This window comes from Castor canadensis, chromosome 2, assembly GCF_047511655.1.
Source record: "Castor canadensis chromosome 2, mCasCan1.hap1v2, whole genome shotgun sequence".
NCBI classification, from domain to species: Eukaryota; Metazoa; Chordata; class Mammalia; order Rodentia; family Castoridae; genus Castor; species Castor canadensis.
The window spans coordinates 65,459,591-65,482,668 of NC_133387.1; the positions used below are offsets into that span (position 1 = coordinate 65,459,591).

The window sequence follows — 23,078 nt, forward strand, 5'->3', positions numbered from 1 at the left end:
AGAAGCTGTCCAGGACTTGGTCATCTGGTCCTTCTGACCTCATGCAGATCTCAAGCCACACATTCCTGTCCTGCCCCTGAGAGTCCTGCTTTCTTCTTCCTGAGGCCAGTGGGCCCTAACTGACCATGGTGACTGTGAGGTGAGCACTCCATGTTCTGCTTCAGATAGGTAAGAGAGATATTTGAGGGAAAAGAGGACTTTTATAGCAGCTTAGAGCTGGCTAGCACTGAATTTCCCTGGAATGTAGGATATTTGCATCCAAAGACTAATCTTTCCTTTTTCTTTCTACTTTGTTTTATTTGGATTTAAGTCTTCAGTCTTGTCTAAATTAATCTGTAATCAAGGAACTCCAAATGAGCTCTCATCAGCAGAGTGTTTATCTGATTCTGCCTGCCGAATCTGAATACAAAGGTGCTAAATACAGTAACATTTTAACTATATTATATTGCAAGCCTCTATCTAATTTCCTGCTTACTATCTTCTTAGGCCCCTTTTATCATTATTGCTCTCCAGTTCTAGTGCATCTAATAATTAGCATTTAAAATTATTTCCTCTCTAGCTACATTTGGTTGAATTTTTAAATTTTTAAAAAAATTCCTATCATCTTTAACAATCTCTAGGGACTTTTTGAATTTTGTCCTATTCCTCATTGGTACTTTGTAACAAATAGCTCTTCTTTTAACATCATCCGAGAATGTAATTAACTTGTTCTATTTCAGGTCAATGGTGAAAATGTGAATGTGAATGTGGCACTGGTTTTTCTGAAAGGTCACTAGAAACCCCTTCCCCTTCTACATATGTGGCCAATTTTTCTTGAGATCCTCGGGCCAGTTTCTCTCTGATATTATATAGTGATACCATATCCTTGTTAATTTGAAATCCCTCAATAACACACTGCTTAGGAATTGAGAAAAGATGCAGCCAAGTGACGATGCTTTGTGTCTTTACTGTTCCTAACAAACAGGAGTCTCAAGGTGGCATACACTTAAGCAAGCCTTTATGATGGTCTCTGAAGTAAATTAGAAAAATGCTAAATAAAAGTAGCTTTATCTTCAGATGGAAAACAGAGGCGGAGAAGCTAGCCACATTAGAACTTCAGCAAATCAAGTGACTAATTGTGCCCTATACTAGTTTTAAGGGGAGGATACTTACTATTTTTTAGTCAGCATAGATATGTACAACAATACTTCAATAACTGGATTTTCTACATGAACAGATTTTCCAGATGAGTTCAGAAAACTGATATATTAGAAGTATGTTATTTTGAAAGTCTCCATGAGAAAGCAGCATTTCTTATAGAAACTAATTGTTCAAGACCACATCCATCCTCAACACTGTTGTATTGAAAAGCTGAGTGGACTCAAAACAGCAAAAAATTTCAAGGGGAGTTGATATTTAAATCCCTTGATTAAATCTTTCATAAAAACACTTTTTTTTTTGGCAGTACTAGGGTTTGAACCCAGGGCCCTGCATTTGCTAGGCAGGTGTTGTACCACTTGAGTCACATCCCCAGCCCCTTTTTGCTTTAGTTACTTTCTAGGCTGGGGCTCACGTTATTGCCCAAGGCTGGGCTCAGACCATGATCCTACTGTCTAGGCCTCCTGCATAGCTGGGATGACAGATATGTACCACCATACCCAGCTTATTGGTTGAGATAGGGTCTTGCAAACTTTTTGCATGGGATGGCCTCAAAATGCAATCCTCCTAATCTCCACCTCCTGAGTAGCTGGGATTACAGGTAAGATTTATAGAAGTTACTCTCAGCTGCCCTTCTCTGGAATCACACCCACACCTAGTCTCCAAGGCTTTCCTTCAGCACTGATAGAGATGGGCCTTGCAGGGAACTCATTGCATCTAACAGTGCAGCCACAAGGACAGTTGGCTGTGAAGCCAACTCTCTTTCTTGCAGTTTCTAGCTGCCCTCGAGGGGCTTCCCAGAACTGGGGGTTGGGTAAATCGCAACCTAATGGCTCTTAGTCTTCCTCTTGGAACAGAACTGGTAACTCTTGGACCAACATTTTGTGATATAGCTCAGATTGCTTTTCCTTGCTTACATTTCTTTACTTTTGTCTTCATTTTGAAACTGATTTTGTCACTTTTCTACTCACTAATGTTTACAATGTTATCCTACAATTTATTCACATCAAGTTAACATTACTCTTGCGAAAGTCAAGACTCACCCATAAACCTAAATATTTCACTGTGAATTCTCATTTCTAGGAGATTTATATATCAATGAATTGAGAACTAGGACAGGCAGATACCCAAGGATTCAAATATGTAGACATCTCTCCCTGTCTGAGCAACCTTGATTTGAATTTAGCAAAAACAAAAATAAAGCCTGTTACTCACATGAAAAAGAGTTTCAAGATTTTTCTAAGTGGTAAAAATAGTTAATATTAATTACGTTCATAGTTGTGATTGTTTAATAATTATAACATCAAAGAATAAGTCTGTAGGATTTCCTTTTGGAAAAGTTTACAGATATTTATATTTATTTTATTTATGTCTAGTTTCCCAGTGAATATTAAATGTAATATGGAAGAAAAGACATGTAAAAACAATGCCATAACAAAGCAATATTAATAAATTAGGAAATGTATGTCATCACATGATAATTTAAAGGTTTTACTAGGGGCCTACAATCATTAAATAATTAGAAATTTAGAAAGTGAATATTTATAATAAAGACAACTCTTAGTTACTAATGAGAGTTACATTCTCTTATGTTTTTCTTACAAAAGAAAATTCAGAATATGATATTCAAACTATATAATTAAAAATATCAGAGATTTTAAAAAATGAGACTAAGGGATCACTCACTGCCAACTTGTTAGTGGCAATGCTATGCGTTCCAGTGAGCTTTGGAAAGGGAACAGAATGTGTTGCCTCCAATTGAATTCATTTGCCTCATAGAAGTAAACATTTTAAAGGCATTTGTTGAAATTCAACAATGGAACAGAAAATATTTTGAGATGACAATGTTTTGTTAATTAAATATTAATAATTAAAGTGATGACTAGATAATTAGAACAATGATTAGGAAACTGACATTTATCTTAATCTATAATTGATTATTTAGCAATAGTATGTAAGACTATCACCGTCAAAGTTGAAAAGCAAACTACCCTTAGTTTTTGTGAGGCTTGCCTCAGTAAAACAACCGTAATATGGTTTTATGCATATGTCTTAGCTCTTCATTTTATGACGATGACTTCATAGTTAACTTTAATATGAAAATAACATATTTTCATAATTACAAGCGTGCAAAGAACACTCATCATAAAGCTATGCATAATAAAGCTATACAATAGTGAGCAATGGAAACAACAAAATGTCCACAAATAAGAGATGACTAAATACAATGTAGCTATGTGACACAATACTAGACAGACGATATTATTGATGGATACTACTGGGAAAACATTCACAATATAATGGTAAGTTTTTCTTTCTTCTTTACAAAAAAAGCTAGATTAGAAAATACAATGTATAGTAGAACCACAGTTTTGTAAAGTCTACAACTGAACACACATGTACAGAGAAATGTATCTTCAAGACACTGTTCTGGTTTCTGGGATAGAAGAAATATAGGTATGCATCAGTGTGAATGTGTGTGTCTGCACACTCATAGATACTTTCTCAGTAATACTTTTAAATATGTAAGCATTGCTTTCATAATCCTAACAAGTGATTTTAAAATGCATTTTAAAAGAAGTACTTACTGGCAAGTCTAAGATGTGAAAAATAAGTGCTTTGGTATATATATGTTTACTCTATTATTTTAAATCATAAGTCTAAATTAAGGCATTTTGCATTCAGATTGAAATGGCAAAGACAGAAAGTAAAAAAAAAAAAAAAAAAAGAACAAAACATTAGCTTCACACATTTTCCAGAGAAACCATCTCAGAAAAACACAATGTCTGAAATAAAAAGTTGATAAGGAAAGTAAGTATATATTCCAGACACAATTCTTAGATTTAAAAACTTAATTAAAAAACTGTATTGGGAGTTACCAAGTACCATAGGGAATTAAGTTTCAGAATACTCTTTGAGAGAAAATTATGATTCACTTTGATCCTTGAAGAGGTCATCTCAACATGCTCCAAATGAGCCATGCAGAAATGTTCCCTTGTTATCGATTTGTATGGACTATATGTCTGCACAACAAATCTGAGATTCACTGCATAAAATAAAGAAACCCGTATTTTAAAAGCAAAATATAAATTAAAAATTGTGAATTATTTTCCTTTGATGACTTAGTATAGTTATTTTTATACTCAGTTTCTCCTAATATCTTTGCTGTTTAAGTCCATAAGTACAATCCAAGATCTTTAAACAAAAATGAACACTAACTCCCTTTTCTTCTATTTATAAGCTCTGTTGCTATATGAACAGAGATTCAATATGAACAGAGATTCAATTGTTTCATCTATAAGATACATGCAATATAAAAATCTCTGTAAAACTATCCATTTCAGCACATACTTTTTCTATAAGAAATACATTTTTAAATTTTATAATTAATAGTACAAAATGAAGTTGCATTGTGAAAACTTCATAGATGAATACAATGTACTTTGAACAAATTCACCTACTCCATTTCAATATATATTTTATTTTTTTCCTCTAGTGTGGCATTTATTATAAATGAGAAATACCAAATATTCCAGCTAAATGCTTTAAATTTAAACACTACCATTTAAAATTCTCTAAAGATATACTAATTTAGATTTCTTTACCAAAGTATAAAATACTTATAGCATTTCATCTTAACACCAGAAAATGATGAATTTCACAGTTAGTCTAATACTTAAAAGATTTGATGTTTGCACCTGATGTGATTGCAGGTACAGTTTTCTGTTCCATCTTTCCCTCCCACACACAAAATCATTCCATGCCAAATCCTTTAAATGCCTCTTTTGAAGATTAAAATTAATTCCCATGGTTACTCTTCTATAATCCTCCATCTTTTAAAAATGCAAGATATGCTTTTTTTTGCTTATGCTTTTTGAGAAATCAGGTGAAATCCCAAATATACTATGTGAGTATGTGCTATGCTTTTAAAAAGAAAAAACTACACTCAATAAAGCTATTCACCAAGGATCTGATTCTCTTGTTATTAATAAAAAGTAATAATTTACTTGAAACGTCCACTTACAATGTTAAATAGACATTATAAAGAATTTTCAGAGAAATAATATAAAATATCCACATTGATTCTAAATGAAATTCATTATGAGCCAGTCTATTATACTGGATGGCAAATGAATTCTTAATAATAAGGCACTTGATGTGTTATACAGAACTAAGGTTGACAAGAAAACCACTTAGCTTCACTTTCTAATAATATAGCACATATATTTTTCAATTTGGAAGGAAAAACTTTAAAGAAAAGCAAGTTTTACCAATCCCTTTGGTTAAAAAAAAACTGGAAACTGAAGTGTCTTGTTTCTTTGTAAAAAAAAATCATACAAAAGAGTACTTTGAACAATGGTGACCTCCATTTTAATACAGTCTGTTTCCTGTACAGATTTGTCTGAGGTTTTGCTCTTTCATAAACTCATCTTGCCTTTACCATCAGAAGTCATAGTAGCAGATGCTAGAATAATTAAAAACCTATCACTATAGACTCTTCCATCACATCACAGGCTAGGAAAATGAAGGCAGTTTATGGGTGTCCTTGTCTCACTTTATCCACCTCTTCGTGGTTGACGTTAGGCTTTAATGTGCATCCTTGCACCTCTCCTTCGGCAGGAAGCCTGTCTCTGGGGATCACTTGCAGAAAATAGGACATTGAGTCCATAATTAAAGTAATCTCTTTCCAGGCAGATGCTGCAGTTGGCTCTGTTATCACATATTACAAAAGGCATCTTGAGGGTTATAAAATGTGCAGCAAATAGCTTTGGAGATGAGAAACAGCAATTTTTCATCTAATTTTGATCCATAGACATGTAAGTACTGTATTGCTACTTTTTGGTTTTGAGCCAAATAACTATTATGGTGCTGAGATGAGCCCGGCAGTAACCAAAATTAAAGAATACTTTAGCTTTTATCCTCAAAGTGAGAAAAGCTCTTTTGTAACCATCTTTGCACTTAGCAAATAAGGATGCCATCTCAAATCTGAGCGTTAATGCCTGCAGGCGGATTTATAAGAAAGGCTTACGTGGCTTAGCTTTATAGCCATACTTTCAATATATTTGCGCAAGTTAAACCACGGTTTGATTAAGGAACCTACCATCTTAGCTCCTTTGCAACTACAGTGTACATTTTTAATTAGATGTCTTTTCGCTGTTTTATCTTTCCTACAAAACTTAGAACATTGCTCTTGGAAATATATGTCAGCCCAAATAACTAATATGCTCATGCTATTCATAATCCCTTCTATAAATACTAATAGAGGAAATAAGTGGACATGATTTAACTAACACCGTTTTTGTTTCTAGCTTAGGACTTGTCAATGTCAGTATCCAAAAACTGGTTACAATACTGTGAGATTACTTTTGTGTAATGTTTATTTCTCAGTGCTAAATAAGACAACTTATCAATATACATTGATCTAATTTTAAAGTGGCTATCTTAAAATTCCATAAAATATGTGATTTGAATTTTTTACTTTCTCAAAAGTCTAAAAGATTTTTTCTAATAATGAAGTTTTACATGGACTTGGATCACTCAATCAAAAAATATGGTTAATAATATCAACCTTTAAATTTTGCGTTAGTCCAAATAGCAGTCAAAACAGGAGTTAAATTAACTTAAAAAAATAGAAACATTTGTACTCCAGAATGTTTAACCACGCAGAATTAACAATTAGAAGAATTTGTGTAATGTTCCTTGAATTGTCAGAGAAAAAGTAACTCAGAATTTTGTTATTGATAGAAATTTTTTGTGTGTGGAGTTGGGGTTTGAATTCAGTGCTTTGCACTTGCCAAGCTGGTACTGTACTAGTTGAGCCATGCCTCCAGCCTTGATAGAGTTTTTTTAATGACCAAATTGGTATTTCCAGAGCACCTAAAGTATTATAATATAGTGCATGCCTAGAGATGAAAAATAGCACAGTCTAAGCTCTAGTTCTCTGATATATTCAATATATTCATGCATTTATGCACTGTCATTCATGTACGTATGTACTCATGCATCCATCTTATTTATTTAAAATTAACACTACCTTTGATTGACAAATCGTAATTGTATTCATTTATAGGGTATAATGGGATGTCTTGATATATGTATACAAAGTGGCATGATTCCATAAAGCTAATCAGCATTATCTACCACTTTGTTTACTTACTACTTTTATTGTATGACATTTGAAACTTACTCGTAGTTATTTTGAAATGTATAGTACATTATTGACTATATTCACCAACTATGCTGTGCAATAGATCTCAAAACTTATTCCCTCTATCTGAAACTTCATACCCTTTGGTAAGCAACTTCCACCTCCTTCCATTCCCATGCCCACCCCAGCCTCTGAGAACCATCCTTACATATTCTGTACTTCAGTTCAACTTTTTAGAGTCCATATGTAAGTGAGATCATTTGGTTTTTTTCTTTCAGGTTCTAGCTTATTTCCTTTGGCATAAAATCCTCCAGATTAACTTAGGTCACAAATAACAGTATCCTCCTTTTAAGGATTTATAGTATTCCATTGTTTATATAGACCACATTGTCTTTATCCATTCATCCTCTGATGGCTACTTAAGCTTCTTCCACATCTTGGCTATTGTGAATAATTCTACGATGTGCACAGACATGCAGAAACTCCAACATACTGATTTCAGTTCCTTTGAATGCCTACCCAGAAGTGGGACTTGCTGGTTGATGTCGTAGTGCTACTTTTAATTTTTTGAGAAATCTGCCATAGTGTTTTCCACAATGGCTGCACTAAATTAGATTCCATTCAGCAATGTATGAGCTCCATTTCTTTCTTCCCTTCTTTTTGGCAGCACTGGGAATTGAACTCAGAGCCTTGCCCATGCTAAGCACTGAGCTATACCCCCAACCCTAAGAGTTCCCTTTACTCTTCATCCTCTCTAGTGCTTTTTATTTTATCTTTTTCAACAAATAATTTTAAAGAATTTTAATCCAAATAATTTAATAATATTATTTGCAATTTAAATATTAGAAATATGCACTTAGTATTCTGCCACCTGAAAGTCAGTTTTCAATTTTGTGTGTTTCTTTCAACTTTTTCTATATGTAAATTATTTTGTTCTTAGGTAATTATCTTTTAATGCTAATGTTATTAATTTCTAGTTATTTTTCTGGTATTAATATAACAATGCCAACATTATTTATTATTTATTGTTGTTCTGGGAGTACATTGTGGCATTTACAAAAGTTCTTGCAATATATCAAATACATCATACTTGAATTCACCCCCTCCACCATTCTCCTTTATCTCTCCCCTCCTCCTATTGCTGGAACAGTTACAACAGATGTCATTTTTCCATTTACATTCATGTGCACATAGTATTTGCACTATGTTCACCTTCCTACACTCTTTCCCTACCTCCTCCCTGCTCCCACTGGTACAAGTCCCCCCCAGACAGGAACTGTTCTGCCCTCCTGTTCTCTGATTTTGTAAAAGAAAAAAAATCACATTTTGCTTGTTTAAGATAGCTACACAGGGAGTTTCCTTGTGACAGGTCCATGTATATATGTATTATAATCTGAATTGGTTCATCTCCTCTATTTTTCTTCTTTCTACCTTACTTTTGGTTAGGACTTGCGTGATATATCTGTTTGCATATCTCTACTTTCATTGTTTTGTACCATTATGTTTAGGTTTGTCTTTCGGAAGCAATATAATACTTGATTTTTGAAACTCTATTCTGCAAGTCACAGTATTTCAACTGGCAATTTAACCTGTTTATAGTTATTATAATTGTTGATGCATTCAGACTTATATTGTCTATTACTACATTTTATACTTTTAAGATTTTTAAATTTGCTTTTTTCATTTATTCTGATAGATCAGTTAAGTGTTAATTTTTCCCTATCCCCTTCCTATTTTGGAACTTCTAGTTAAATTTCTGTTCCTTACATTTATTTCTTTAATAATTCATTAACTAAGGATACAATCTTTCAAAATAATTTGAGGACATTAAACACTGATTTCTTTCCTCTCCTTAATGTACATACTAAGGATGTTTAGTATTTCAGTTATTTGTTGCCTTAAAAATGCTGCCCTAAAATAGTTATCAGTCAGTGTATTTTACAAATTTGTTTGCATATTCGGTTCTTAGAGTTCTAAGATGCTTACTAAACTTCTTTGCTCACCACCAATTATTGCATCATGCCATAAAATCTCCTGCATCCTATGATTTTCTTCTAACTTTTAAAACTGAAGCATATCCTTTAAAACCCTGTTTCAAAATGGTCTCTGTGTGGTAAAAATCTCAAACAATACATGTTTTAAAAATACTTTTATTTGTTTTCACACTTGACATACTTTATCTAAGCACATTATTCTTGGATGACAATTATTTTCTTTCACCACTTTGAAGACACTGTTCCTCTGTCTTCTGACGTCTTTGAAGACACTGTTCCTTTGTCTTCTGACGTCTCTTCTTACTGATAAGATGACCAATGACAAAGTACATAGATGGGTAATCTTTATTCTCTATGCTAACTTTTGATACTTTCTCTGTCATGATACTCTGAAGTTGCATCATAATCTAGATCACTGCTAACTCATTTTATTTTTCTTGCTTAGATCAAAAAGACCCACATCTTCCTTAGTTCTAGAAAATATCTCTTTAAATTGGTCTCAATTCATTCTTTCTATTATCTCCTAAAATTTTTATTAGGTATTAATATCTTAATGTTGTGTGTTGGACCATGTTAATAACATAAAGCTAGACTCTGCTTCTTATCAATGACTTATCTTTACCAAAGGCTCTGGGCAGATGACAAACTGTTTTGGTTTTTTTCCAGGTGGAGTTGAATGCTTCATGAAGTGGGCCTGGTTCCAGCTCCCTTTCCTTTCTTATCTCCTGCTGTCTTTGACTGGGTCATGACTACAGCTCCAACCCCACTCCCACCCCAGGTTAAAACTAGGACTTGAACACATGTAGGTCATACAATAACAGCCCCCGCTTCTTGAACTAACTTGGTTATTTCTCCTTTCTTCTGAAACCTAGTGGTTTCACTTATTTCAAATGAATTTTATTTGTTTATATTTAAAATTTGCCCAATTTTATCTAGAGTTTCTATGTGATTTTAGTGAAAAAATTTCTGCTATGCCAGTCTTCCACGATGGCAGAAGTCCTCTTCAGACATAATTTTAATGTGTTCAAAATTGTATCAGAGAAATAATTTTTTCCATGCTTTTGTCACTTCATATTCCAGGCATCTTCCAAGTTACTATACTATCTTCATCAATCCTATTTTAAAAATAATCTCTTCAGTGACTAGTGGTATGGAAAGAATATGGGAGCTTATGCTGCCTGGTATACCGGTGTTCAGTAAATGCAAGTTGCTATTTTCATCATCATAATAAAATTCTATTATTCTTCTTGTATTAACAATAGTTAGCTTTCCAGGAAAGCTTATTTAAATATTAGACATGTGACAGTAAGTTTTCACTGGTAAGTGCACATTTGAAAAGGTGAAGAACCAAAAACATTGTGGCAGAGGGTAGGAGGGGATTGACTGGTAGAGCAGGAACAAGAACTAATACCTACAAGTGGGACAGGGAGAGGAAAAGAGCCTTAGCCCAGGCTACCAAAGTGCAACCCTCAGTCTCAAGCTTTGTAAGACACGCTAACCAGAGGCAATTCTTATCAGTCAACTTGGACTATCACTACCCACAACTATGGTTGAAGACCATAGAAACTACTGCACTGACAAACAAAACTAAAACAATTAGCCAACCAGCTTTTTACACAAAACTGCCCTTCTTGATGAGCTTAGAACTTATGACAGTTCAAGTTCACAGGATAATTGTAAAATCTAGCTTTGCTTTACTTTTTTCTGTATGTCCTTTGAAGCACATGGCTACCGTCTATTAATGCCAAGGTAATACTACCTGAAAGGAGAAGTCAACGTATTCTCTAAGCCTGTCATGTTCAATAGAACTTTCTGTAATGCTGTAATGGTGAAAGTGTTCTCTATCTGTGATGTCCAATATAAAAGTAACTAGCTATATGTTGCTATTGAGAACTTGAAATGTGACATTGGTACAACTGAGGAAATAAATTTTGTACTTTAATTCTTACTAATTTAACTGAAATAGCTACTGCATTAGAAAGTACAATTCCAAAAATTTTTAGAACATATATGTTTGTGCATGTATATGTGTGTGTACATATATATCCATATATACTATACTCACACATATCCAAATAAGTCACAGAACAAAATCAATTTCTTAAAAAATTTTATCTGTAAGAAGCCATCAAAATTTTCTTTCATATTTGTAATAATGCCTTAATATTCAAATATTTGACTAAAGGTAGAGTTTACAATATGTTGCTGGTGTATATGACCTCAGTGTATATTGGCCAACCATGAAAAAATTTGTTACCATGGGAAAAATTTGCCTATTTCTCAGACATCATCTTCATCACTAGTTTTGACTATGTAAGGAATTCAGGAAAAAATTCACACTTAGTGCTTCTAAGTTCATTAAATGTATTATAATAATAGAGAAATAGCCCAAATTTCTGCCCATATCTCATTTAGGTGTTTCTATTAGATTTAGAGAACTTCTAAGAAATGTAACACATAAAGCTTTTAGATTTACAGACTTTGGTCTTTGGTTTTACAAATGTTCCACATGGTTTCAAATAAGAAGTGCCAAGTGCAACAAAAATATCACCTAAACCACAAGGCCTTGTAAAAAGGAGCATCCAGTGCATGCCAAAACCCATGTACTTTAGAGTCCTCTAAAGTTCTCACACCATCACACGAAAGGAAAAGAACAGGGAAGAAGTGGGTTTATATAGGCCTTTTTTTTCTTTTAGACTTAACATAGGATAAATGAATATTTAAATCTAAAAAATAAAAATACAGATTTTTAAAGAGGAACAAATTGACAAATATAACTTTTGTATGGGATAGATTCCCTAGAAATATCCCCATCTTTGGACCTTGGTTTAAAAAGCTTCATTAAAGAATAGAAAAATTTCCCACTGTAAACCAGTGCTTTTTCAACGGCAACTTCTTGGAGGAAGGAGGAAAAGACACAGGAAAGCAGAAAGGAGAGGGAAAAATGATGGGAATGGTCTCATATTTTGAGTATCTGCTCAATTTTTAAAGTATATCGTTAATATAACAAAAACAATTTCTTTGAGCCTTCTTGGAGATTGAAGGACATATTTTATCTCAACCACACTCCCCAAAATTAACAACTAGGTTCTCAGGAAGCATTCTGACCTCATTTATCAAACTGATGCTAAATAAGAACACACAGTTCAGTCCCTGAACTTAGACTGTCTCCTTGTCCAAGCCTAATTGGCTATGTAACTTTGATGAAAAGCAGAGGCCTGTGAGGAAGTGAGAACTTTTGGTTAGGCTCCTAGTCATTTACCTTTAAGGATAGAGGATATATTTTTTTACCTTGTCACTCAGAGATACATTTTTGAACAGCACTAAAATAATTGTCTCAAGTTGGAAAATGTCTGTTTAAAAAAAGAGAACTAGACCATCAGAAAAATAATAGAGTTGGGATTTAAGAGATAGATGAAATTCCTCCTTCAGAAAATAGCATATCTGATTTTTATCTCACAGTGTGAGATAAAATACAATCATTTCAGACTTATATGAGAAGTAATTTATTTTTTGCAGCAATCTATGTATAATCTTGGAAGTAAAATATAGTTTGTATGTATCAACTGCTGGCATCCTTATCTATAGGTATGAATGTATTCCCAATAGACACACCCATGTGGAGTCCCCAGTCTTATTCCAAATGTTTAAGTAACAAGGCAAATATGTTTGTGTTCTTCTGATGGATGAAAATAAATGGGCAACCATGCAATCGCAACTAAAGAATTCTCCAGACAGGCTGGAATGGCTCTCATCAAAAATTAAAGGCATGTGAGACACACTCAAGGCAGCACTTCAAACCCCTGCATCCATACTATTTCAAGCCTGGCAGGTGTTCAGAAACTGCTAGTATCTTCAATTTTTCCAATTATTTTTGTTTAGAGTACTTTAAGAAAACAATCCCTCTAGGGTTACGTTCTTTAACGTATCAAATGTTCAAATATGGTCCTTCTGTGTTCCTCTTTGCTGACCTGAATTCATTCTTTTTGATGCCCAGGATCTTAAATGGAATATTGCTTGGTTCATTTTGTTTCAGTTTTGGTTTCTCTTGATATTTGAATCAATTAGATAGTATTGCTATGTCTCATATTGACATAGATTTCAAAATAAAGACAGAAAATACATGTTGGCCACTTTAAAAAGTCAGAGGGCTGGGAGTGTGGCTCAAGTAGTAGAGTGCCTGCCTAGCAAATGAGAAACCCTGAGTTCAAACCCCAGTACCACAGGGAGAGAAAAAGGATTGATTCTGAGTGAGATTCTGATCCTACACTGCAAACTTTTTGTTTCAATACCACACTTCACCACAGTAAAAATGGAGAAGAGATCATTTTAAAGGCAAGTTTAGCAAAGTGCCAAAACCCACCTGCTGTGAAACCAGACTGCCTTCTTCTGAATCCAGTCTGTGGCACTCACTAGGTGAGTTACCTAAGGCAAGTTATTTAACATCTCTGTACTTCAATATCCTCATCTGTAAATTGAGATAATAATAACACTTATTCTAGAGAATTACTATAAGAATTAGTGGATTGAGAAGATGAAAATTTACTTAGAACAATGGCAGGGGCATGGTATCTTTTCACAACTATTATTAGATCCCTGATAGTTTCTCATTGACTTTTAGGGTTAAATGGCTTAAAGACCTTCCTTCTCCTACCCTTCTTCTTTCTTTCCTTCCTTCCTTCTTTTCTTTCTTCCTTTCATTTTTCTTCCTCCCTCCGTTCTTTCTTTCCCCCCTTCCTTGTCTCCTTTCTCCCTGTCCCTACCTTTGCCCCTTTCTCCTTCTTCCTTCTTCCCACTCTCCTCCTTTAAACTTGAAGCTTATTAGTGAAGACTGTGAGTAAAAAAAAGGTAGAGACTAATTATATTGCCTTAAGATCTGGATACTAAGCAAATCTCTGAGTGAAATTATCATTTCAAGTATAAATGTTATCAACAGGTATCATGTAGCTATATAGTTTGCCAAGAAAACATGGTCTATTCAGACAGTATACCACTTATTCTTCATTGGGTAAAGCACATTGAATAATTGTCTTGACTTTTAGTTTAAATGTACTGTAATTCTTAGTATGTCTTTTTTAAAATGAGGAATGGAGTCATGGCTCAAGTGATAGAGTGCCTAACAAGTGCAAGGCCCTGAGCTCAAATCCCAGCACCACCACCAAAAAAAAGGAAAAAAAGAAAAAATAAATAAAACATGCAAGTAGCCAAAAAAGAAAAAAAGTCACCACGGATTTTTATGCTGGAGGCATAGTTCCAGTGATACAGCCCTGTCTAGCAAGTGCAAGGCCCAGAGTTCAAATCTCAGTTTTGCCAAAAAGAGAGTTACAGGATAGAAAGGAAAAAAAGGGTTGGAATAGAAAAACACTGAAGATACCTTATAGCTCTATTTTGCTTAATTGCCCATAGACCTGTTTCTGAGCTGCCTGTGATTTTATACGGTTGATATACTCATCCACTCAACAAATAGTGAATGCTTACTGTGTGCCAGAGACTGTCCAAGACAGCTAGAGCAAAATTAGTGACCGAAAAAAGAAAGGATTCTTGCCTTAAAGGAACTTGCATTTTAGTGGGATGAGAAAGATGATAAAGAATGTGCACAATTAAATAAATGAAGGATGGCATGTGTTAAAAGTTTTAAAATGCTATGGGAGGAAGAAAAAAACAAGAACCGACCAAGAAGGATGAGGAGTGGTGCTCTGGGGGTATGGAAAGGGTGAAACCCATACTGAGAGATGTCACTGTCCCAGGCTTTGAACACAGTGCAGTGCTCACCCAAGGATGCTGCTGACAACATCGTGCACTTTATCCCCAGTTTCCTCTCAATGAAAGCTCATAGGAAAATCCTATTTGTCGATAGGGTGCCTGATATAGGGCCACCATACATCATCTACAGGTCACATTTCCTTCTTGGCACTGATGACCAGAAAGCTCCACACTAATATTGTGGTCATTTTCCAAACAGTGAATGGAGCCTTCTAGTATTGTTTCTTCATTTTATTTTCTGAACACTGATTTTCCTATTGCTCTTACTTCTTCAATTACTTTTTTTTCCATCTAAAATATTTTTTCCTGGTAGTACTAGGGTTTGAATTCAGGACTTTGCTCTGTCTAGGCAGGTGCACTAACAACTGAATGCTACCCCATTCCCTTTTTGTTTCAGTTATTTTTTAGATAGGGTCTCACACTTTTTTCCCTGGCTGGTCTCAGACTGCAGTCCTCCTACCTATGCCTCCCCTATACCTGAGATTACAAACATGACCACCACACTCAACTTTTTTGTTGAGATGGGAGTCTTGTTAACTTTTCACTCAGGATGGCCTCAAACTTTGATCCTTCTGGCCTCCATTTCCCAAGTAGCTAGAATAATAGGTGTGTACCACCACTCTCAACCTTCAATTACTTTTATCTTTTTTTAAAATTGGCCAAGAAACTGTGTATATTTATAGAATACAATGTGAAATCTTTTTTTTTAACATTGATAGTTTTCTTACAGGAGATACAGTGCTTATTCTATTGACTTGAATGGAGCAATTGGCACAAAGGTGTTGTTACTCACTTTTGAGAACATTCAGACACAGGTATTCTTCCTTTCAAAAACTAACAGTTCTCTCAGAGAAACACTGTACTAGAACATCCTTCTTCTAACACTGATACTCTTCATATATGGGATAGAGTGCTTCTTCCATTCACTTGAAAAGGGCTCTTTTGCACAAAGTTAATGTTCTTCACACTTTAAAACCCTGAGAGCTAGGCAGTATTCCTGTTACATGCTGACTCAACTCTCAGTGCTAAACAACTTGCTAGACCCTCTTGCTTCTAACATTGATAGTTTTCTTACAGGAGATACAGTGCTTCTTCCATTCACAATGTGATATCTTGATATGTATTTACATTGTCACTGTGGAATGATTAAATCATACTAATTAACATATATATAATTTCCTATGCTTTCCATTGTTGTGATAGAAACACTTGAAATTCTACTGTCTGAGCATTTTGAGATACACGTTATTATTGACTATAGTCTTCATGCTATACAATAGATCTCTAAAATAGTCCTCTTCAATAAAACTTTGTGCTCTTTAAAAAACTTCCAACTCCTCTTGCCCATTCACTTACTTTTATTGTGCTGTGCATTTTTTTTAGCTAAGATACAATTCAGAAATCTGGAGGTTATAAGTAAATATGTAAAAATAAGCTGAAGTTACTTAATTAAACAGTTTTGACCTCTTTTAATACTAAAAGTAAAGGTTTCAAGTAAGGTCAACCCTATCAAAATAATACATTTAAGTAGTGACCCTAAACACAGCATGAACAGTGGTAAATATTTGCCTTCTGTACCTGTCACAGACACTTCGGGAACTTACATGAAATTCACACATCCTGTACCAGCGGGTGGAGCAATCCAGACGAAGCTCAGGTTGGTTGTGGGCAGATGACTCACGTGAGAAGCCACCACGCTGCACATAAACTGGTTACCAAACTGGTGGTCAGACATGATCCCTGAGAGACAGAAAGAAAGTGACATTGTTATAAAGAAAACAAAGCAAAGTCCTTCCTGTCATGGCATAACAATCTTTTTCTGGACATTTTTATTTTATATTAAGGTTTATTATGCTGTTTGGCTTCCACATATGTCACATAGTTTTTCTCTGTTTATTGCTGGAGGAAAATTAATCATTTAAAACATATTGTTAAGGAATGACTTACTACACATTGCTATAGTATTTGCTTGCTTTGATTTGTTGACTGATCTTTGCCCATTACCAAAAACAACCAGGACCAACCTGCAGTTGAACAACTTTGGGTTTCTTGGAGCTGTCTGCAACCAGGGAGACCAAACACCACCGGGAGCTGAGAGGCATCTTAGTTGAAGGATGTCAGGGAGGCTCATTAAAATCTGTGGACTTGAGCAGTCACTGTGGCTCAGGCCTGTCATCCTAGCTACTGCAGAGGTGGAGATGTCTTAGAGGCCAGCCTAGACAAAAAAGTTCCCAAGACCCTACCTCAAGAAATAAAAGCTGGGCATGGTAGCACGGGCTTGTCACCCCAGCTATGTGGGAAGCATAAATAGGAGGATCGAAGTCCAGGCCCTGGACTTTGATACACTTTATTCTTTATTTTTGAGACACTATCTTAAAAATAAAGAAGAAAAAGGACTGGGGGAGTGACTCAGTGGCAGAACACCTACCTAGCAAGCGCAAGACCCCGAGTTCAACCCAAGTACACAAATATATATATTTTTACAATTTTAGCACAAAAAGTACTGTATTCTGGAAAACCCACCCCCTCCAGTCCTGTTGAGGTTTCAGAAAAAGACAGTTTTGCTTCTGGATTTGGGGCTATCATAACTTGGAGGCTACTTTTTCCACTGAGTATCTTAAAATTTTTTTCTTCAGGAGGCATGAGGAATGGAGTGGGGCTAAATCTATGATTGGTTAAAAAAAACCAACAGCAGTCATGTCAGCAGGAGAAGAGATTCCTGGTAATTTTTGTGGTATATCATGTTCTACTATTGTCTGTGCTTGGGAGTTATTACAACCTGACCATCATAGTCTTAGAGTGGCCTGTCTTATGCTGATTATTTGATTATGTTTGCCATGAGAACAGCATGGCAAAGCTGTGATCAGGTCAGCACCCAGATGAACTATCAGGTGATGCATTTTTATCTTTTTAAATAAGGTGAATCTTCAACAATAAGAAAACAAACAGCCTAATTAGAAAATGGGCAGAAGAACTGAACAAATACCTCTCCAAAGAAGACATACAGATGGCAAATAAACATATGAAAAGATGTTCAATGCCTTATGTCATTAGCAAATTGAATATTAAAACAATTTTACTACATACCTATTAGAATGGCCAAAATCCCAAATGTCAACAAGATCAAATGCTCATAGAGATGTGCACCAACATGTACTTTCACTCACTGCTGATAGAGATGCAAAATTGTGCAGCCAATTTGGAAGACAGTTGGCAGGTTTTTTACAGAACTAAAACCACTCTTACTATACAACCCAGAAATGCTATCCTTGGTATTTGCCCAAGTGAAATGAAAACTTATATCCACATAAAAATCTCCATGTGAATGTTCAAGGCAATTTCGTTCATAATGCCTAAAACTTAGAAACAGCTAAGATGTCTTTCAGCAAATGAATGAATAAATTAACCGTGGGAAATCCAGACAATAGACTCTCCTTCAGCTAACATTAACAGAAATGAGTTATCAAAGCATGAAAAACTATGAAGGAAATTTAAATATGCATAGTAGCAAGTGAAAGAAGTCAATCTGAATAGGCTCTGTACTGTTTGATTCCAGCTACAAGCATGACACTCTAGGAAAGGCAAATGTATGGAGTCAGTAAAAAGAGTGCCTAGCCAGGCCCTGGTGGCTCATGCCTGTAATCCTAGCTACTTGGCAGGCTGAGATTGGGAGGATCATGGTAGAAGCCATTGCAGCCAACAAGTTTGTGAGACTCCATCTCTACCAATGGCGAACCAGAGCTGCAAAGGCAACTGTCATCCCAAACTATGTGGAAGGCTGCAATCAGGAGAAAATCATGGTTTTAGGCCATCCCAGGCAAAAAAATTTGTCAAGCCCCATCTCAAGGGGGCATGGTGCCATGCACCAGTCATCTCAGCAATGGTTGGAAAGCATAAAATAGGAGGATCCTGGTCCAGGTCAGCTTAGGCAAAAAGTAAGTTCCTATGTTCAAAATAACCTGAGCAAAAAAGGGATGCAGGCATGGCTCAAATGGTAGAGTGCCTGCCTAGCAAGTCTGAAGCCCTTGTACCACACCCCCCCCAACTCCCCCAAAAAAGATGTCAGGGCCTGAGAGGAGGGGAAAAGGAACAGGAAGAATACAGGATTTTTAGGGTAGTGAGACTATTCTGTATAATACTACAATGCTGGATATAGGTCATCACACAAATTTTCAAAACCCACAGAATGTAGAAAACTAAGAGAGAACTATGGACTCTGGGTGATAATGATGTGTAAATGTAGGTTCGTGTACTGTAACAAAAGTACCACTGTGGGGCAGTACACCAATAGTAGAGGGGATTTTTCACATGTGGGGACAAGGGATATATGGGAGTTCTCTGTACTTTTCAATCACTTTTGCTGTGAACCTGAACTTCTCTAAGTTTATCAATTAAGTAATAAAAACATTGCTAAAGTGGGAAGTTAAGTCAAAAAATTATCTCACTTATTGGCTTTGTGACATTGGAAGAATGATTCATTCTCTCTGATATCCAGTTTTCTTGTCTATAAAATAGAAATATCATGCCTTCTACATATAAAAAGTTTTGTGAGAATTAAATGACTTAAAACATATGAGAGCACCCAGTGCAGTATCAAGGGGCAGTGGACTCTCAAAATATATTGATTTTCTTCCTGCCTACCAGAGATATTTTTATATAAAATGATTCTATTCACATATTCCCCTACAAAATATTCTCAATGACCCCACATTGTCTATAGATGGGCTATCCAAAATGGTAGCCACCAGACACAGTGGCTATCTAAATATTATTAAATTAATTAAAATTGGATAAAATTAAATTTTTAGTTCATCAGTTGGGCTAGCCACATTTCAGGTGCTCAACAGTCAGTCATATATAGCCAGCAGCTGCCATATTGGTCAGAAAAACATTTTCGTCATCACAAGATAAAATTAAGACCTCATGGATCTGCCTCTCCTTTTAAACCTCAGTTTCAGCTTTACCTGACCCTACATCTTTTCCCTCCCCTTGCACTTTACACACCCAAAATATCAAATGAAGCTTCCTCTACTTTGGCACAAGCTGTACTCGATAACTAAAATGCTCTCTATCCCCAACTGCTCTCAATCACCCACATCCAGATTTCATTTTCTGCTTTGTCAAGCCTCTCCTGGGCACCTCTAAACAAGCCCAGGGTGTTCCTCCACTCAGTTCCTGCCAAACCTTTTACTTAACTCCAACATAGCTCTGACCCCAAGATATCTTATATTTTGCTACATTTTAAATTCCTTAAAAGCTCAAATCAGGTCTCCTAATCTGTATTCCTCTAGCACCAAGCACAGCCTACACAGTCGATATATTATATATCATATAATGTACTTATAACCCTGGCCGTTGGGCTTATGCTTTAAAAAGCTGTCTCAATTCCCAAGATTTTAAAAAATTCTTCTATATATTCTTTATATTAATTTATTTTCTCATTTACATCTTTTATTCTTCCAAGTTTTATTTTGCTGCGTGGTGTAAGAATTCCACTCTTTATTTTCTAAATGACTCTAGGTCTCATCACTTTGCTCCTGGGATTTCAAGCTGGCTCCTTACAAGTTTCTCTGTCCACAGTTTCACTCCCCTATTCTCCCAAAATGATTCCCTTGAAAGGCATATAGCAAATCAATTTCCTGCTAAATTTTCTTACATGGCTTCCCTTCAGACTCCAGAGAAATAGAAATTCTTCAGCGCCATCTGACCCTCGGTGCTCCCCCTTCCTATCTTTTTTGTTCCAGCTTTGCAGCCCTTTTCAAAGGTGGTTGATTGAAGCCCTTCACCCATACCTCTAAGCATATGCCCCAGAATTTGGCTCTCTTCCCACTCATCTCTGTTAGACTAATTCCTATGTGCTCCTCAAGGAAAAGATCAATATAGCTTCTGTTTAAAATGAAACACCAAGTGAAGTAATTTACTGTGCTAACCTCATAATATGAAGATATATTACGCATCACCCCACTCTCAAAGACTTCCCTCTAGACTCATAGCCCTGCCTCATATATGAATGGGTATCCTTTCTACATGTTATAGCAGTTCATCTATGCCTCCATCATAGAAATTGCCCCTCACCCAAGTAGTCTAGGAGGGACTCTATCTTTATTCTTTATATCCAAGAATATCTGACATAACACAGATACTCAAGAAATGTTTTCTGATTGAATAGATGAATAACTTCAAAAGTAAAGACTTTAGAAATTATAACATATATTACATTCACTAGTAAAATACAATCTTCTATAAGAGAAAGTTGTTCAGAATAGGTCATAACTGATCCAAGACATTGAAAAACAACTCTATATTTGACATGTACAAATGATGCTCTTTTTCTCATTCAAGGTTTTACTTTTTATAAGCTGCATCTGAGACAATATTCATCAAGCCAGAGAAACCACAAAGTTAGGGAAGGATGTGCGACTCCCAGGGAAATCACAGTGTCTCAGAGCAGACTCAGAAGCCATGACTCAGGAACTGTCACAGCCCTCTGGTCAGGCATAAAGCAGGGATCCAATGTATGGAAAATGACACATCTGCAGGAGTCAGCCTGTCCACAAGAAAAACAAAAATTTTAGCCACACTCTTGTGGGAAGGGAAATGAATCAAACAAACTAAGCTTTTAGAGGCTTAGTGACAGGACTCATGGTCAAATATCTCTCCATTCCTCAAAATCCCTGTTAGAAAGTGAGTCAATGTCTAGACTACATATTTCTTAACAGAATTGTACCTGATGCTCCACCCTAGATAAATAGGCCATAGAACAACATTCTTGTAGTCCAGCAATCCAGCACAGTAGTTCCCCATCTTGACTGTACAATGGCACCACTCAAAAATATTTAATAAATACTAGTACCCAGGGATTCTGAGTTAATTGCTTTGGGGTAGAGCCTGGGTACTGAGATTTTTAAAAGTTCATCCAGTAGTTCTAATGTGGAGCCAATAACATGCCTTAAAAGTGTGTGTTAGTGATATGTTGTTCAGAGTTCTGGGCTTAAAGCTATACTACTCATATCATATATGATTCAGGTCATGTAATACTCATAGTACTAATATATAATTTGAAAGCACGCAACAGTGTCTTTCCTATTAACCCTGGTAGTAATGCAAAATATCCACTATTCCTAAACCCATCCCAAGCATGTATTCTCTGAGCCTTTTTATGTACCTTCAAATAATAAGAGTGTGAGTCACTTTTCACTCCTGTTTTGTATTTTTCATCCACACTGCCCAGTTACCAATACTTATTTTCTATCTCATACTAAGTGATCAATAAATATTAGTTGACCATTACAATAACAACAACTAATGTTTATTGACCAGTTAGTATGACCTGGTACTATTCTAAGTGTTGATGAATATTAGCTTAGTTATGAGGTAGGAGCTGCTGTATTCTCTATTTTACTGGTCAGTGTGCTGGGTAAGTGGAGATTAAAAGAAAAACTTGCTCATGCTCATACAGCAAGTGGGCAGAGTAGCCTGGATTCCAACCAGTGCCCTTGCTACCCTATCAGAAATGGCCCTGCTGAAGTGTGAGACTGGACTGAGTCTTGAAGGAAAAATTACAATTCCTATATATGCCTTCATATTTTCATAAGTAGCAGAGCAGATATAATTGAAAGACTGTCCCCTCAGGTCTCCACACACAGATGTGTGACCTTTGTCACACTGCCCCCCTCCAAGCTTCATCCTGGCATCTGTGAAATGTTGTCCATGACCACTAAGGCCCCTCTCAGCTCTATAGCTTTCTGAGCACAGTTTGAATAAACAGAAGAAGGACAGAAGGACATTTTATAAAGGCAGACATAGTGAGCAGGGGTGTGCACAGAAAATGAGGAGGGAAAAAAGAGCAATCAGATGGCTTCTATTGTTCTACAAAACTCAGTTTACTGCATTTATCATGACAATAATCTTAATGCCTTTTGTGTCATAAAATAAACATACTAACTAATATGTAAGCTGGAATCCTATTCTTGAGATAATTGAAATTTGAATATGATAATGAATTTAAATTTACACTGATTCTTTCCCTGCTACAT

General features: G+C 35.6%; 1 protein-coding gene across 2 annotated transcripts in view; it reads right to left on the reverse strand.

The window, feature by feature from the left end:
* Reln (reelin) overlaps positions 1-23,078 on the reverse strand; it is a 450,273-nt gene that overhangs the window by 295,591 nt on the left and 131,604 nt on the right. For both annotated transcript variants that reach the window (XR_012445193.1, XM_074064926.1), the window contains exon 3: positions 16,647-16,782. Coding sequence is in view for 1 of the 2 variants with exons in the window: in XM_074064926.1 (XP_073921027.1) it covers positions 16,647-16,782 (136 nt within the window). In the remaining variant the exon portion in view is untranslated. The remainder of the gene's footprint in view (positions 1-16,646; positions 16,783-23,078) is intronic.